Consider the following 17,162-nt stretch of genomic DNA (forward strand, 5'->3'; position numbering starts at 1 on the left):
CTTTAGCCCAGCCTGCACCCTCTCCAATCCAGGACATCCCCCTCCCAATCCGGGACTGCTGGCTCCTAACCGCTTGCCTGCCTGTCTGCCTGATTGCCCCTAACCCCTCTGCCTGCCTGCCTGATCACCCCTAACCACTCTGCCTACCTACCTGGTCACCCCTAACCGCCTCTGCCTGCCTGCCTGATGCCCCTAACTGCTCCCCTGCCTGTCTGATCGCCCCTAACTGCTCCCCTGCTGGCCTGATCACCCCTAACCACCTCTGCCTCGGCCTCTGCCACCGTGGCTTTGTCCAGAAGGACGTCCAGAATGATGTCTGAAAGGTTGTTTGTCTGTCTGGTCTAATTAGCATATTATGCTTTTATTAGTATAGATTTTGGCTAGCTGGAAGCATAAATTCAAATCCCAAACCAGAGTTCAAACAGAGCAGAACTACATTTAATTCACATAGATCCTGGGCTAAATAGGCAAACATTCTTGTTGTCTCTGAGCAGCTTTGGCTACTTCACATGCTCATTGAGAATTAGTTCCTAAAGTGGTTTGGCTTTCTGATAGCATCTCAGTTTCAACTTCCTGCCTTACACAGGGTAAATAATCCCCATGCCCATTAAAACCCAAGTCCCTGGCTTATTGCAATTAACAACCCCATTTTTGACCCTAAACCCTTCTGCTACAGGGTCAGTTTTTTTATGCTTTCTTACAAGGGAGGCCTATAGGGGACTCAGCTTGGGTAGGAGTGGCTGTGTGGAGGCCCTTGAATCTGAACCTGGAGGGGAATGCCTACTTCTCCAACCCAGAAGGCTGAGTGCTCAGTCTATAGCAGCCTCTGTTGGGCCTCAACGAATGAAACCCAAGGCTCCACTCTCTGTCCACTTCTGCTGATATCACTCATTCTCCATTTGTGGAGAAGTTGTCCTTTATTTTCCTCTTCCCCTTTTAACAGCAGCTGGGCCACTTTTTACTGTGTGTCTTCCTGATTCCAGTATATTTACTGAAAAACAAATGTGTTATTTGACATCCCCCAAGCCACACACAGAGCCATTTGCTTAGATTTCACAGCACAAGAATACATACATTAGAGCCCCAGGGTGTCCATCAAACTTGGCCTTGCTTTAGGGTACTCATGGTTTACCCATCTTCAACCTACACCTCCATTTTTTCAGAGTGCAGGGACCCCTGATCAGACCCCATCTCTCAGAACCATGTGGCAGAGCAATAAATCAATCTATTTTCTGACCCACTGGGACAGTCAGTTTGAAGAACAGCCCTGAACCAAGAGTACTTACCCAAATGTCAGTATGCCCGCCTCCCCCCGCCCCCACCATGTTGGTCAAGGTGAACTTCAGCTTGCTCCTGGGGTCTTGAAGCTGTCCCACTGCCCCATCTGGCCTCCCTCCCAAACCTAAGCCATAAACCTAAATCTGCCTGCTTTCAGAAGATTCATTCTCGTAGAACATACCTTTTTTGATTGGCCCTGCTGTTTAGAGGCCCTTGGGGAAGAAAGCAAGTGAGAATCGGGCTCCCAAGTCAAACTCTGACCCTTCCCACCTGACTTTCACACACACTAAAGAAAGAGCTCTGGGGCCAGGCAGACCTGGGTCTGAATCCCAGCTCAGCCACTTACCAGTTGTTGTTAGGCATGTGATTTAACCTCCTTGATCTATTCTCATCTGTAAAATGGAGATAGCTAAACATAACTCAGAGCTCGTGTCAGATAAAACAAGACGAAGAAAGTACAGTGGTCAGCACAGAGTACAGTGGAGCTCCACAGGTGTGAGTGCTCATCTTCTTGGCTTCATTAGCCAGACCGGAAGTGGAAATGCTTATGTGGCTGACAGACTCCAAGTTTGAGGCCTAGGGGCTGTGGCCTGTAGTGCATGTGGGGGTGGTACTTGGTCTTGGTGTTCTTCCAGTGCTGAATGGAGTGTTCTGTGTGGGTCCAGGGACTCTGTGGGAGCCCAGCCAGCCAAAAATGAGCTGCCCGGGGCCAGGTGTATGTGGCCATCACCAGGACACCCATGCTGGCCCAGGCCAGGACTTTGACCATGGGTTGCCTATAGTCCTTCTGAACTTTGAAAAGGAAAGGAAAGTTCCTCTTGGCTGTGCTTATCACCTTTGAACCTGTTATCTTCAGAGCCATAAACCCAACCCATTAGGCTATAAAAGTGACTCATTTCAAAACGCTCTCCCTGCAGCCTGCTCCTGGACGTGCACCACGCACCACGGTAACCAGAGGCCATCACCATGTCTAAGGACCAGAATGGAACCTGGGAGATGGAGAGCAATGACAACTTTGAAGGCTACATGAAGGCACTGGGTAAGGGGGTGGCTGGGGGTGGAAGAGGGAGGACAGCTTCAGAAGGACTGTGGTCTGGCCCTCCAGACAGTGCCCCTATGGAGTTCACGCATCTAAGCGCAGGTCTCACTCCTCGCCTACTAGCTATGTAACATCAGGCACATCACACACGTTCCCTGAGGCTCAGATTCCTCTTCTGCAAGTTGGGAATAGTAGTAAATGAGATTGTGTGTAGAATGTCCTTAGCGTAGTACGTGGTACACAGAAAAAATGCACTGAATGGAGGATACACATACACAATCACGCACGCACGCGCACACATATATACATATGCATACAAGAGCAAAGCCAAACTTGAGAGGATCATGCAGTAGCTCACGTTCCTGTGACTGCCATCTCTTAAACAGCCGGTTGGACCCGATATTATCCACCAATGACCCTGCATTGCCCTTTTGTCAGTCTTGTCGTGGGAAGAGAATAGGAGTGGCTAACAAATCTTTCAGGGCTAGAGAAAAGCAAGCCCGCAGAGGCCAGGAAAGGCTTTGGTCATAGAGGTCCAACCAGGTGGTACTGCTTATCTGACTTCTGAAATAGACTCCACACCAGGGGCTCAATTAGTGTGTGTCCCGAGCGGACTCTCTTGTAGGATCTCTCGTGGAATGGGCAGAAGCCACTGGAAGCCAGGGGGACTGGCCCCCCAAAGGGGAGCTCACTTTGCTGGGCAGCCACCGTGGTCCGGGCACTGAGCAAGAGGCTTTGGCTGCCCATCCTGACTTCATCCTGCACCGGCCTCCCGCTCACCTTAGCCAGCAGTAGCATCTCCTCCACATGAGGAGTTCCTGGCTGGAACTTGCCCACACAAAGCAGGAGAACAGTGGCCGCGGGTGGGGCCAGAGGCCCAAGGATTTGGATATGGGGATGGGAAGTCTCATCAAGAACGGTTGTCATGGTCTTGTGTGTGCAGTTAACTTCTAGCTTAATGAACATTTCCAGTGTGTGAACAACGAGGGCTGTGACATGTTCGACAGTTTATAGAACTTTCTTCGTGTGCATTGAACATATTTCCAACACTGGGTAGCTTTTTTCCTCCTGGTGATCCGAATTTTACCTCAATACATGGGGCATCCCAAAAAATGGACGCACGCACTTTGAATAATGGTAAAGGCAGTGTTTATTAAAATACATTTCATTTTCAAAATTGAGCTAGCAGCTGGGACAGCGTGTATACATTCTTAGGGACACCCTGTACTTGGAAGAGGAGGTGGGAGGCAAAAATCCTAACCCTGTTGCACCTGCTTTCAGTGCCCTGAGTGAGCAATAGGAACTGAGTTCTGATTCTATCTGTGGGCAAATAAATGGTCTGGAGCTTAGCTCTGAACAAGAGCATCAGAGGAGGAAAGCGAGCCAGAGGGGCCAACATAGCTGCGGCTTTCTCTCTGACCTTGACCTTCTCAGAACCGGTTTCCTCATCTGCCGAGTAGGGGAAATAGCACCAGCGTTGCCTGTTTCTCCGGGAGATGTCGGCAGTGGAACGACGGGAAGCGCGTTAACGAGGGCCTTTGGGGGGCTGCCAGGTTTGAGCAGCCTGCCAAACAAGCGGATTCGGGGAAATATCATCAGAAAGCAACTTTGTGTCTTTTTCTGCTCATTTTTTTTTAAAAAATATGGAACGCTTCACAAATTTGCGTGTCATCCTTGCACAGGGGCCATGCTAATCTTCTCTGTATCGTTCCAATTTTAGTATATGTGCTGCCGAAGCGAGCACTTTCTGCTCATTTTTAAAGAATGAAAAGTCCTGCGGTGACTTTGGGTATAAAATCCAGCCTCCGTCTAGTTTCCAGCTCTGCAGGGTGGGCCCCTGAAACCCTTTCTCTAGGTTTAAGGTGAGAGGCCAGCCACTCTGTCCCCGCCCTCTGTCCTCTCGGGGCGGAAGGGATCGATGCAAGGCACGCTGCCAGTTCTCTCTCTAGAAACAGCCTTCCTGGGGCCTCTTCCACACCAGTGTGCAGCCTCCGCGTGGGGGAGGGGTTCCCACCCTGGGAATGTGTTGTTTGCATAGCTCTGTCCCAGTGTCTTTGGTATCAGATGCCTATTGTCTCTTACAGCTGCAGTCAGAATTTCCAGTTTAGCGTCATAGATCTACATAGATCTCAAGCTAATGAGGAAACTGTTGGACCTTTTTTTTTTAAAAAAAAAAATAGGTTTTATTGATTTTTAGAGAGAAAGGAAGGGAGAGAGAGAGAGAGATAGAAACATCAATGAGAGAGGAACATCATTGATCGGCTGCCTCCTGCATGGCCCCACTGGGAATCGAGCCTGCAACCTGGGCATGTGCCCTGACCGGGAATCAAACCAGTGACCTCTTGGTTCCTGTGTCGACACTCAACCACTGAGCCACACCAGCCGGGCTTGTTGGACCTTTTTCTGTCAGAGTCTCTGAAGTTTAGAAGGAGTAGGCTGCCACTCTCCTGATTAAGATGAAAACTGTAGGTGGTTGTACTAGTTAAACCCCAAAGGTGGATGTGCTTGATGCCTCAGTTTACCCAGCTGCTGGCAGCCCACCGTGTCACAGGGCCCCAGGAAGTTGCTCCAGCTTGAGGCCATGATGCCATGTGCAGAAATGCTTTAGCTGGAGTCACTTCCCACCATGGAGACAGGATACCTGCTCCCTCTCACCTGCCCAGGAGGCCTCAAGTGGGGGGAGAGGAAGGCCCTGGTGATGACTAAAAACAGGTCTCAAGGGTCTCAGCCAGAAGCAGCTGAGGGAGGGCCACCCCGACAATTTCACCTCAGAGGGGACACCTGCTCCCTCTCACCTGCCCAGGGGGCCTCGTTTGGTGATGACTAAAAACAGACCTCAAGGGTCTCAGGCGGAAGCAGCTGAGGGAGGGCCACCCCGACAATTTCACCTTGTGAATGTGCTTGATGCCTCAGTTTACCCAGCTGCTGGTAGCCCACAGTGTCGCAGGGTCCCAGGAAGTTGCTCCAGCTTGAGGCCATGATGCCACGTGCAGAAATGCTTTAGCTGGAGTCACTTCCCACCATGGAGACAGGATACCTGCTCCCTCTCACCTGCCCAGGAGGCCTCAAGTGGGGGGAGAGGAAGGCCCTGGTGATGACTAAAAACAGGTCTCAAGGGTCTCAGCCAGAAGCAGCTGAGGGAGGGCCACCCCGACAATTTCACCTGCTGAAAGCCCAGCAGATCTGTGCAATTTCCTCCACACCCGCCCTGCAAGGCAGGGGCTGTTGCTCCAACGCTGACAAGCCCATGGAGCTTGCCTGCCTTGCGGCTGGGGGCACGAGGCCCTTGGCATTTGGGGAGAACACACATGGAGATCTCAGCAAGTCCCAAATATGTAAACACCATGAGTTATAACTCCACTTTCTGCCAAAGAATCGTCACTTTCTTAGCGTTAGTCCCAGCGTCAGGGAGTTGGCTTTCTCTGCGGGCCTGACTGCTGGTTCCGGGGGGAATGGGAGACTCCCAGTGACTCACCCAACACCCCAGCTGCTGGCCCCAGCAAGTGACACGTCATGCCAACCTTTGGGTTTGCCCCAAATTATCGAAGTCATTATCTGTTCAAAGAAGGAGTGCCAAGGGTCAAGGGCACCTCCTCTCCTGCTTTCCGAGACACCTGGTCTTTCTTGAGGCCCCAGACTCTTTTTTGACAGCAAAGGAAGGCAGCTGGTAAACTACTTACCCTGAGAAAAGTGTCGTGTACTGAGGTCCTCCTTCCGGCTGGACCAGGTTGTGTCTGATTGTTTTGGTTTTTTTTTTGTTTTTTTTTTTTTGGTAACAGAAATCTTTATGTATAAGTATAGGCACCTGATTTTTTTTTAAAGTCACTTTGCCACACCCCAGCTGCTGGCCCCACCAAGTGACACGTCATGCCAACCTTTGGTTTTGCCCCAAATTATCGAAGTCATTAACTGTTCAAAGGAGTGCCAAGGGTCAAGGGCACCTTCTCTCCTGCTTTCCGAGGCACCTGGTCTTTCTTGAGGCCCCAGATTCTTTTTTGACAGCAAAGGAAGGCAGCTGGTAAACTCACTTACCCTGAGAAAAGTGTCATGTCCTGAGGTCCTCCTTCCAGCTGGATCGGGTTGTGTCTGATTGGGTTTTTTTTTTTTTTTTTGTAACAGAAATCTTTATGTACAAGTATAGGCACCTGATTTTTTTTTAAAGTCACTTTGCAGCAAAAAAAGGGAGGTAATTGCTATTTTTATTATTTTTTTGTAAATCAATAAAAATTATACCTACATTTTTGTCAGATCAACAAAAAATATAATAAATTTTTGGTGTGCTGCAGATTTTAGTAATTAATTTATGTGTGCCATGGGATGAAAAAGGCTGAAAATCTCAGGATGAAGATGATTGTAGGTAGTGGTAAGTGCTTAAAAAAAATAAGAAGGAATGATGGGGTGGAGAATGACAGGTGGTCAGGGAAGGCTGTCTGAGCAGGTGACATCAAAGCCGAAGCTTAAATGCTGAGAAGTATTATTCCAGGCACAGGGAATAGCATGTGCAAAGGCTCTGGGCATGTTCGAGAACCATATGACGGCTGGTGTGTTGGGAGTGTGGTGAACAAGGAAAGATCAGTCCACAGAGGCAGGTCAGGCCTTATGATGGGAAGACTTCACCTATCTTATTCTTGAAGGATCACTATGGCTGCAGTATGAAGAATGAATCACAGGAGGGCAAGACTGGAAGCAGAGATGCCCATTAGCAGGCTGTTGTGTTGTTCAGGCAAAACATGATGGTGGCTTGGGCCAGGGCAGTGCCATGGGCTGGAGAAAAGAGGACAGATCCCGTGTATATTTTGGAGGTAAAGTGACAGGGCTTGCAGATGAATATGAAGCAAGAGGAAGTGAAGATGGCCCCCAGGATTAGGAATAACTGGGAAGGTGGTGATCCCATTGGCTGAAATGGGGAAGGCCTGGGGAGGAGTGAGTTCAGACGGGGGTGCTGGGCAGGGGACATGCATGCAGCATTCTGCTTTCCATATTTTGGTTTCAGATGCTCATTATGCATCCAAGTGGAGTATTAAAACTGGCACATGGATACACAATCCAGAGCACAGGGTGGAGTCGGGGGGGAAGATGGAAGGAATGCTTTCCATCTCGTGAGGGGAAGAATCGGAAGCCCAAGGAAGTGGGGAAGGGGCTTGCCTGGGGTCACCTGTGGCTGGGAAATGCTGCAGTGCAGACAGGAGCCCTGTCTGGTTCTAACACCCAAGCTCTCTCCGCAGCACTGTTCCAGGAGGAGGTACTAGGCCCAGGGTTAGGGGAGGAGGCTTCTTTCTCGCCAAGTTTGTTGGGATGGGGACACCTAAGTAGACAGGCAGGACCCTTAGTAACTGCATGGGAGCTACTCAGAGTCCCTCGGTAAAAACGAATGAGTGTGTGAGTGAGTGAGTGAGTGGAAGTAGAGATTCCCATTAGCAGGCTGTTACGTTGTTCAGGCAAAACGTGATGGTGGCTTGGGCTAGGGCAGTGCCATGGGCTGGAGAAAAGGGAGGAAGATAGGGAAGGAGGGGAAAAAGGGAGGGGGGAAGGAAGGGAGGGAGAAAGGAAGGAAGGAAGGAAGGAAGGAAGGAAGGAAGGAAGGAAGGAAGGAAGAAAAAAAGAAGACAGACTGTCTAATGACCCAAGGAAGAGTTGGCGTCACGCATTTGGATTCCTTCTGGTGCTCACAAGTCAATGAGGTCATTGCCAAAGTCTTTGTATAAACCACATGGTACCTGGTTGCACTTTCAAGCAGGGAAAGTGCTGGGGGTGGCAGAGACCCAGGTGAAGGCAAGTTTGGGCCCTTCCTTGCATGTACTAGCAGCACCTCCATTCTGACCCCCTTCCCAATGGGGAGTAGTAGCCTACAGGTGAGGAGGTAAAATAGAGCAAGGGGAGCAGGGAGGCACCCCAAGGTCTCCGGCCTGCCTCTGCTGGCCAGGGAAAGTTTGAAACCTATTTGAAAATGTCCTTGAGGAGTGAGAGGAGGCAGGCAGGGGGCCAGGACAAGTCCTCTCTAAATGTGTCATACGGAGGAGGAAATGGCATGGAAGAACGGAGAGGATTGCTCCTCCACACTGCTGCTCACAATTGCCTCGAAGTGCTGATGATGGGAGAATGAAGGGGTCCAGGTTTGAAGCCCATCACAGGTGCACTGGGAAGGGTCTCAGATTTCATGTGATGAATATGTGTGCAATCTCTGCTCTTTAATTTACAAAGAGCGCCTGCCCTTTTAGCCTGCAACTCTAGCTTTTTTCACAATAACATTACAAAGCATTTTAATGTTGAGTAGCATACTCATATTTCACCTTTATGGCTTGCATTGTTCAAAATGCAGTTATGAAAAGTATGCTTTTAATAAAGTCACTTCAGTGTTGTTTTTTTTCTTCTGCGGCAGCTACAAGCCATATATATATTATTCAGGACTAGCTTGCCTTTGGACCTTCTCCCCTGAGGTAGAAATTCATTTCACCCAGCTGTAAATCAGGCTCGGAGCTACCTTTCATCCAGAGAAGCAGATAAAACATACTTGATAACCCTGGTGTTAGAATACCATAGCAGGAAAATAATTTTCTCTGCAGAGTACAAAGGGGAAGCGTTTCTGTAACCTGTGTGTGGGTGCGCGTGTGTGTTCTACAGCTGCAGGTAAACCTTCCTTTTGATTAGAAATATCACGGCTCCCTTCCCCAGAGTGGAGCAGAGGTGTCGTGATTAACTGGCCTGTGTAAACGCTAAAGGGTAGCCAAGAGGCCAGGCCATTTTTCAATCCAGAGAAGAAGTGGTGCTTGATCACATTTGCATAGAGCCTCTAACAAGATTCCACTGGCCCCGGTCAGAAAGATTGAGTAGGGATGCTATTTCCAGGACAAGCCGGTCCCCCCAGCAATAGGCATTTTAAACTGCGATCCACCTTTCTAAGCAGCCAAGGACAAGCAATATTTTCTGTTGGGAAAGCCTTAGTTGTGACTGATACACGGAATGCATTTGTAGGCAAACTGTTGGGAGCTCCAGCCCAGCTGAGTAGCTTGGAACCCACCACTTAACGTCTCTGGGCCTTGCTATCCACATCTGGGCAGTGAAAATAGGCTTGTTCTCTGACAAACACCTCGGTTCTGAATTCCTCTGTAATTCCCAGTTCTTTCTGAGTAGTTTTGCCTGAGGAGCCGCCTTCTTTGTTTCATCTGGTTAATATGTGACCTGTGGTTGGTTGGTTGGTTGTTGGTTGGTTTTTTCTTTCCATCTCCACCTGTGGTGCCAGCAGCAGGGTGTGGCCCAGCATGGGCCTCAGCACCGAGGGCCAAAGCTAAAGCTGTTTCCCCCCTGGCCAAACCATGGAGTGAGGAAGCTGACACAATGTCCATGTGACGGGCCAGGGCCATGCAAATGAGCAGATCAGCCGCCGTCTGACTGTTCTTCAGAGTCCGGGGCCCTTGGACAGCGTGGGTGGTGGATGTGTAAGTGTGGCCCAAACATTTCACTCCAGACTGGGTTTGACCAAAACAGAAAAGGCCAAGGTTTGGAGTGATAAAGCATTTTATCATTATTTTAAGTGAATTTTTACCTTAAATAACTGTGAGGTAAGCCATCTTTCCCCCATTTTACTGGAGAATTTACAGGCATAAAGGGGGTCAAATATGATTTGGTGAGAGACCAAGAGCTTAATGATGTTCACAGCAAAGGAACACATTTAGCAGCTCCAGACTTATCCTCCGTTTCTAGGTTGATTCCACAAAGATAGCGCCCTTTTGGCTTGAAGGATGGGTTATGTATAACCAGAGGTTAGCAAGGAGGTGCACGCAGCACTTAGCTTTTTACTGTAAAGTACAGAGCTTGGGAAATGCAACACTCCATTGAAGGGCATGCTCCCTTTTACTTCCTAATGGTCTCTAAGAGATGAGTAAGATTTCCATTAAAATATCGGGACAAAGAAAAGCTATAGATGAATAAATACAGCAAAATCTTGGTAATTGTTGAATCCGGGTGATGAGTGTAGGGTTCCTTGTACTCTCCTCTCTACTTTTGTTTGTTTGAAATTTTTCATAATAAAAATATAAACAAATGGCCATCTTTTCCTTAAAAACAATAAAGCAAATCTCAAAGCAAGTGTTCACTGAGTGTCTACAGCAGCGGTTGCCAACCGGTGGTGCTAGGACCACTGGTGGTCCGTGAGGCCCTAAAGGTTGGTGACCGCTGGTCTACAGTATCTGGAATACACTTAAAGCTGGCGAGGGAGGGAGAACAGCCTACGTAAGTAAGCTCCTAATCTGCTTTAAAAATGGAAGTTTATATGTACCCTTCCCTGCTGGTAGACAATAACAAATTCCATCTTTGCCTATGATCTAGGCTGGTGAGTTTTAAACAGGCTTTTTTCTTTTAAAACATGAAGTCGTATGTTCAGCAAACTCTTCAAAAGAAACCCAATATGTCAAATAAGTAGAATGGAGCTGCTGTGGCGGAGGGATGTGTGTGTGTGTGTGTGTGTGTGTGTGTGTGTGTACATGAATGCATATTGGCAAGTTGCAGCTCAGGCATGACCCTGCCTGCGACCTCCCCCTGCCACCAGGGCTCCCCAACAATTGACTGAGCTGCCCAAACTGGTCAGGTGTAAGACAACTCTTGTTTCCTGCTTAGGCAGAGAAATGGGGCCTGCCCTGCCCTGTGTCTCCGGTCCTGATTGCTTGGCCTTGTTAAAGAAATGAATGAGTCTGGCTGAGCACTCAGAACCTCCACCCCTCCCTTTGCCAACAGACATTGATTTCGCCACCCGCAAGATCGCAGTCCGCCTGACTCAGACCAAGATCATTCAGCAGGATGGTGATAACTTCAAGACGAAAACCAACAGCACGTTCCGCAACTACGACCTGGATTTCACCGTTGGAGTGGAGTTTGAGGAGCACACCAAGGGCCTGGACAACCGGATTGTGAAGGTGCTCAGCTGGGCGGGCGGTTGTCATGTGCACACTCTGGAGGGGCTGGCTATTTGGCTTCACAAAGGGAAAATGACAGCAACAACCTGGAAGGGGGACCAGAATGGACTTAATGATGCCGGCGCTGAGCAACATTATCTTAGGGAGGAAGGGGCAAGCTAGCTTCTGCACTAAGCTTACGAGCAAAGGAGCGATTGGAGGGTGCGGCCCCTGCAGGGTCTGGCATGGGCTGGCGGGCAATGAGAAGAGGGCCCGGTGGGATGTCGTAGGGAGGATTCCGCCCTGTGAGCTGAGCAGGGTAGCCTCCTCAGAGGGGCAGCCTGCTCAGCACCAGCCACACATTGCCACGAGGGACTGATGCCTCATGTTCACAGATTTTTTTCCCCAAGAGATGTTGAGAATTCATAGGTTTTCATATGAAATATCTCCATTTTAGGTGAGCCCCACTGGTTTATTTTTTAAAGAAGAATGAAGTGCATAGCAAACAAAACACTCAGTGCACTGAGTGAAGTCAGGGTTCTCCCGTCCCAGGAACTTCCAGAATTCTCGGGCAAGTCTCTGGCTCTGGGTCAGCGTCACCCTAACTCCCAGGACCTAATGGAGCAAATCCCCAGGCTTCCGAAGGCCAGACTGCCAGGTGTTTGAGTGGCGTGGGTATAGGGAGGATTCTGAAAGCGAGCAGCCCTGAGTTCATGTGTTATCTCCAAGCCCAGGAGCTGGAGTGCAGAGGAGGCCGGCCCTCACCCAGAGGAGCGGTTTGTAAATAAGGCAGAGAGTGGAAGCAGCAGGGGGCAGTGGATGGGGGTGGGGAAGGCAGGGGTAATAGCCAGTCCCCTCTCCTCCAGAGTCACCGTGTGGTATCAGGGCCTGGTGAGCGATTGTCGCGGTGTTAACACTCACACTCCGTGCGCCTGCCTTTGGTTTTCCAAATCCAGTTACACCTGGTCAGTCCCCACGCGTAGGAATGGGGAGAGAGTTAATCTCAGTCCAATTGAAGGATTCTCCCACCCCAACCTTTGCATCATATAAGGACCCCAGGGGTCACACAGTCCAGGAAAGGGTTTCTGGTTGGTCATTTGGTACGACTGCCATTGGCTGCTCACTGTCCATGCCCGTGTAGTTTGCATGAGGGTGGACAGCTTGAATATTCATAGCACCCACCCGATTTGTGCCAATGCAGCCACCGGGACCTCTGCCCTGGCTCCCACGCTGGGGAGGTGAGCTGGGTATCCTACCCCCAGGTACCCATGTTATCACCCCCAGCAGAGGCCAGCCCCTCACAGTGCCAGGACCCTCCACCCTGCCCTTCCTCATTCGCCACGCACCCCACTCTCCCCGGAGTCCCCCTTCTCTCCTGCTTCCAGAAGCTCTTTCAAAAGTTGGAGGTCTCAGCGCTTCCCCAAGTCAAGGGCCATGAGTGCTGTCACCTCCCTGGGATTGGAAGGGAAGGTTGTCATCCTTCTTTGCTACTGACATCCAAGCCATGAGAGCGGGGCCCGTTTTATTTCTCACGCCGTCCTGCGGCACTGTCCTCTCAGCCATCACGTGGAGGCTGAATTATATTCAGTGCCCTCGCTAAAGAAGTCGGAAATGAAAAGCACTTTGGAGATGCTTCCATCAGAGCGGACCTGGTATGAGACCCTCAGTGTCCGCGCCCGGGGATGGCCCCTGCGAAGCCCCACCTGAGAGGCTGAGGGATCCACAGGGCTTTTCTGAACTGCGTGGCTGGAGGGCCCATGCATCAGACACCAGAATTCACAGGAAAATTGGCGCAGAATTTCAGTTGAAAATGATTCATTTCCCCCAGTCTTTGCGTTTTGGTTGAGAAAGAGACCTGTTCTCTCTGACTAGTTCTTGCATCACCATGGATGGCGGAGAACGCCCTCTTCCTGAAATGAATGGGCACTGTCCTCTCAGCCATCACGTCGAGGCTGAATTATATTCAGTGCCCTCGCTAAAGAAGTCGGAAATGAAAAGCACTTTGGAGATGCTTCCGTCAGAGAGGACCTGGCATGAGAGCCTCAGCGTCCGAGCCCTGGGACGGCCCCTGTGAAGCCCCACTCGAGAGGCTGAGGTATCGACAGGGCTTTTCTGAACTGCATGGCTGGAGGGCCCATGCATCAGACACCAGAATTCACAGGAAAATTGGCGCAGAATTTCAGTTGAAAATGATTCATTTCCCCCAGTCTTTGCGTTTTGGTTGAGAAAGAGACCTGTTCTCTCTGACTAGTTCTTGCATCACCATGGATGGCGGAGAACGCCCTCTTCCTGAAATGAATGGCGTCCTTTCAGCCCTTTCTGACTCAAATGATTCCCTGCGTTAACACCCACTTTCCTTCTGCCTCTCCGCTTCCCTCAGACCCTACTCTCCCCAGGATCAGCTCTTAGCCCTGCAGGGAGAGGGAGAGAGGGAGAGGGAAGGGGAGAGAGAGAGGAGAGAGAAAGGAGAGAGAGAGAGAGAAAGAGAGAGAGAGAGAGAGAGAGAGAGAGAGAGAGAATATGAATCCCCTTTTCTACTTTTTGTCTCTGCTTGCCCACAGCAAACAGTTGGGGCTAACTCTCTCTCTCTCTCTCTCTCTCTCTCGCTCTCGCTCTCGCTCTTGCTCTCCCTCTCCAGTGGGGACTGAGAAGTACTCAGGACAGACTTTGCCCAGTCTCCTGCAATGGGCTGTTCCCAAGAGAATCAGCACAGAGCAGGTGCCCTGGGCACTACTTCCTTCCTGTGACTTGACTGGAACCCTTCAGCCTGAAGGGGCGACAGGGGGTGGGTGAGCCAATCAGCCACAGAGGAAGGTGCCCGCGCCTCTGCAGAGTGTTATCACTCTTTTATCTTTGACTGTGAGATGAATTGTATCAAAAAAGCCTTCATTTGCATTTCTCTTATCATGAGTGAAGTTGATTGTCTTTTCTTAGGTTTGAAAGCCATCTGCTAGGGTTGTGTTTTACTTTCCTTGTGTCACCGGGGGAGGGAACCATTTTTCTGCCCAGCGCCATCTGGATATTTATAACATCATCCGAGGGCCATACAAAGTTATCGACTTAAAAACTAGCCTGCTCTATTTGGTCAAACATTTAATTAACTCATTCCTAATGCCTTGGCAGGGCCAGCCCAAATGACGTTCCCCACCCCAAATGTAAGCTGTGGGTTGGCGTCTTCAGTTGAATTTCCTATTAGGTTAATGATCTTTTTCTTACTGGTTTATGGGAGCGCCTTATATAGAAGGGACGCAGGTCTTTTGTCTGACATGTGTTACAGATATTTTTCCCAGTTTGTTATTCACCTGCAGATTCTGAGGTATTTTCCCTTCCAGAAATGTTACATCGTGAGACAGTCACATTCATCATCTTTCCCCCTTCTGACTTGGAATGCTATCTGTCCCATAGGATAAAATGGAAGAGTAGAATTCCTTAAAAGAGGACAGACCCAGCCTCAGCCAGCCAGTTTGGCTAGAATGGCAGGTGTGTGTGGAAATGAGCCTGGAAGGTCTCGGCCGGCCGAGGCTGAGGGCTCTGCCCGGCGGCCAGGCGGGAGCCCGGGCACAGCTTCGGGACTGTAGCTGCAGGTTGACGTTCGTCTGGTCCCAGTCAAGCCCACGCAGTTGATTTGCTGGAACTTGTCGTTGCAGTCGCTGATCACCTGGGAAGGCAATGTCCTCGTGTGCGTGCAGAAGGGGGAGAAGGAGAACCGTGGCTGGAGGCAGTGGGTTGAAGGGGACAAGCTGTACCTGGTAAGTCCTGGGTCTGCCCAGCTCCCTGCCTCTGTGCTCACACGAGCTGCCTGTTCATCCAGCCAGGCACCTTGACAAGAAAAATGGCCCTGCACTTCTCCCCTGAGCTCCAGCCAAATGTGTGTGGTCATAGAGTCAGAAAGCCATTCCTGTCTGGCTCAGGGGTCTCCAGGAAGAAATCTATACGGCCGTTTCTGTGATGGCTGCCGTTAAAATGAAAGTTCAAAATGCTGAGCGAGGGAGCTGAGATCCATGGAGAAATGCAGGGAACCTGTAAAGAGCAGCTGGAGAGAAATGTGATGTCCCCAGAGAGGGTGGGCCCAGGCCTCCTCGCAGCTATGTGAGCTTGGAAAAGAGGGGCTGGGGTGCAGGTGGAACGGACAGGGGGCAGCGGAGCCCATGAACTGCTTGTAGACCACATAAGCTGTGTCCACCGGATGCCAAACTATTTTAGGTTATTCGGTACTAAAGCAGTGCAGTAGGTACCATGGCTGATATCCTTGAATTATATCTGTGTAGGTAGCTTACTTTTTTATTCTTCAATCTTCAAGGCAATGTATAGGTCAAATATTCAAACAGTGAAAAATTCTTCACTCCTTCATGCATTCAGTCACTCATTTGTTAAATAAATGGCTCATTCAACTAATGGCACTTCATTCATTCATTTATCTGTGGAGTCAGGCAGGTGCTTGGCCCCAGTGTCAGTATTCAGGTCACCATGTGCCCTTCAGAGCCAGCCTTGCCTCACCTGGGATCTTTATTCCAGAGGCAATGTCAGCTGATGGATGACCAATGGGAGGCATGCACTGTTTTCCATGGAAAGTTTTCCCTACCTGGCTCCGGTTTGGATGATGGATCATTTTAATTGTAGTGCAATACCCAACGGTCCCTGTGGTGAAGACAATGGATTCATCGTCAACTGCGATGATTTCCTGGTGCTCCCCACACTCGTGTTTTTCTCTCCTCCCTTAAAGGGTCATGAGATACGGATAAGGCTTGAGGGCTCTCTCTATCTCAGTGGTTCTCAACCTTCTGGCCCTTTAAATACAGTTCCTCATGTTGTGACCCAACCATAAAATTATTTTCGTTGCTACTTCATGAACTGCTTGAAGGCCACATAAGCTGTGTTATGAATCGTAATGTAAATATCTGATATGCAGGATGGTCTTAGGCGACCCCTGTGAAAGGGTCATTCGACCCCCAAAGGGGTCGAGACCCACAGGTTGAGAACCGCTGCTCTATCTGGATGAAAAGCAGCATCTTATCTGCAGCCCACACCCTTTCATTGCCTGGGCCAAGACCAACCAACGTTCTGATCTCCCAGGGCCAGAAAGCCCACAGGGCTGAGCCACACGGGTCACCAGCAGGCATCTTCCTAGGCCCTTGCCTTCCGAATGCTTCTCCCCACTAGAGCCTTCTCTTCTTCATGGCTTTGCTGCCTTTTATAAATTAGGTGATGTTGCTTTAATCATGAAAGTAGGAGAAATCCCACCCAAGAGGGTAATTTCTTCAAATTTTTTGTTCTTATAGTTGCTCAAGCTCAATTCAAGGGTCAGAATCAAATCAGGGCATGTCAGCTGATTGGATCCATGAGATGCACTTTGCCCAGAATACGTGTCCTCTTTGTTACAGTCACCGCCCCCCGCCCCACCTCCCACCCAAATCACAGACAACACGAAGGCCAGGGCCCGGGCAGAAGAAAGACCCAGCTTGTTCATCACTCACCCACTTTCTGATGTTGCAGGATCTGACATGCGGTGACCAGGTGTGCCATCAAGTGTTCAAAAAGAAGTGATGGCCATGAGGGGCCTGCTCCACACTCCCAATGAAGGGTTCTTCACCGGCTTTGAGACGAAGCCGTGGGGACCCTCCCACTCCTGACAGAGCCTGTTAAGACATCTGGATGGGTTTTACACGGAACGAATGTGTACCAGTGACAAACATATTCTCCCTCCGTTGAAACCTGGCATTAAATGAAAAAACAAAACTCACTCCCATACTTTGAAATCCTTTGTCTCTCTCTCCCTGTATTTGTAGAACTGTCAGTTTCATCCCCAAGCAGAACAGGTGACTGCCTGCCTGTGGTTTTCTGTGCGGCTTTGTTGTTGTTTATATTTTAGTTTAGCCTGTTTGTTGGTTTTCTGTTAGTTCATTTGTTTGGCGTGGGAGGGTGTTTGTTTTATCTGGAAATGTTCTCTGGCCAACATA

At 49.8% G+C, this 17,162-nt stretch overlaps 1 protein-coding gene across 5 annotated transcripts in view; it reads left to right on the plus strand.

Moving 5' to 3' along the window:
• Window positions 1-16,945, plus strand: part of RBP2 (retinol binding protein 2, cellular) — a 55,345-nt gene extending 38,400 nt beyond the window's left edge. For 4 of the 5 annotated variants that reach the window (XM_005863513.2, XM_005863509.2, XM_014537479.1 and 1 more), the window contains 4 exons: window positions 2,196-2,317; window positions 11,048-11,226; window positions 14,853-14,954; window positions 16,699-16,945. In XM_005863513.2, the coding sequence (XP_005863575.1) occupies window positions 2,245-2,317; window positions 11,048-11,226; window positions 14,853-14,954; window positions 16,699-16,749 (405 nt within the window). In that variant the 5' untranslated portion in view covers window positions 2,196-2,244 and the 3' untranslated portion in view covers window positions 16,750-16,945. Of the gene's footprint in view, window positions 1-848; window positions 2,318-11,047; window positions 11,227-14,852; window positions 14,955-16,698 lie in introns of those variants that run through there. The other variant, XM_014537478.1, reaches the window with a different exon arrangement.
• The last annotated feature ends 217 nt before the right edge of the window (window positions 16,946-17,162 follow it).

This window comes from Myotis brandtii, unplaced genomic scaffold, assembly GCF_000412655.1.
Source record: "Myotis brandtii unplaced genomic scaffold, ASM41265v1 scaffold18, whole genome shotgun sequence".
Taxonomy (NCBI): Eukaryota; Metazoa; Chordata; class Mammalia; order Chiroptera; family Vespertilionidae; genus Myotis; species Myotis brandtii.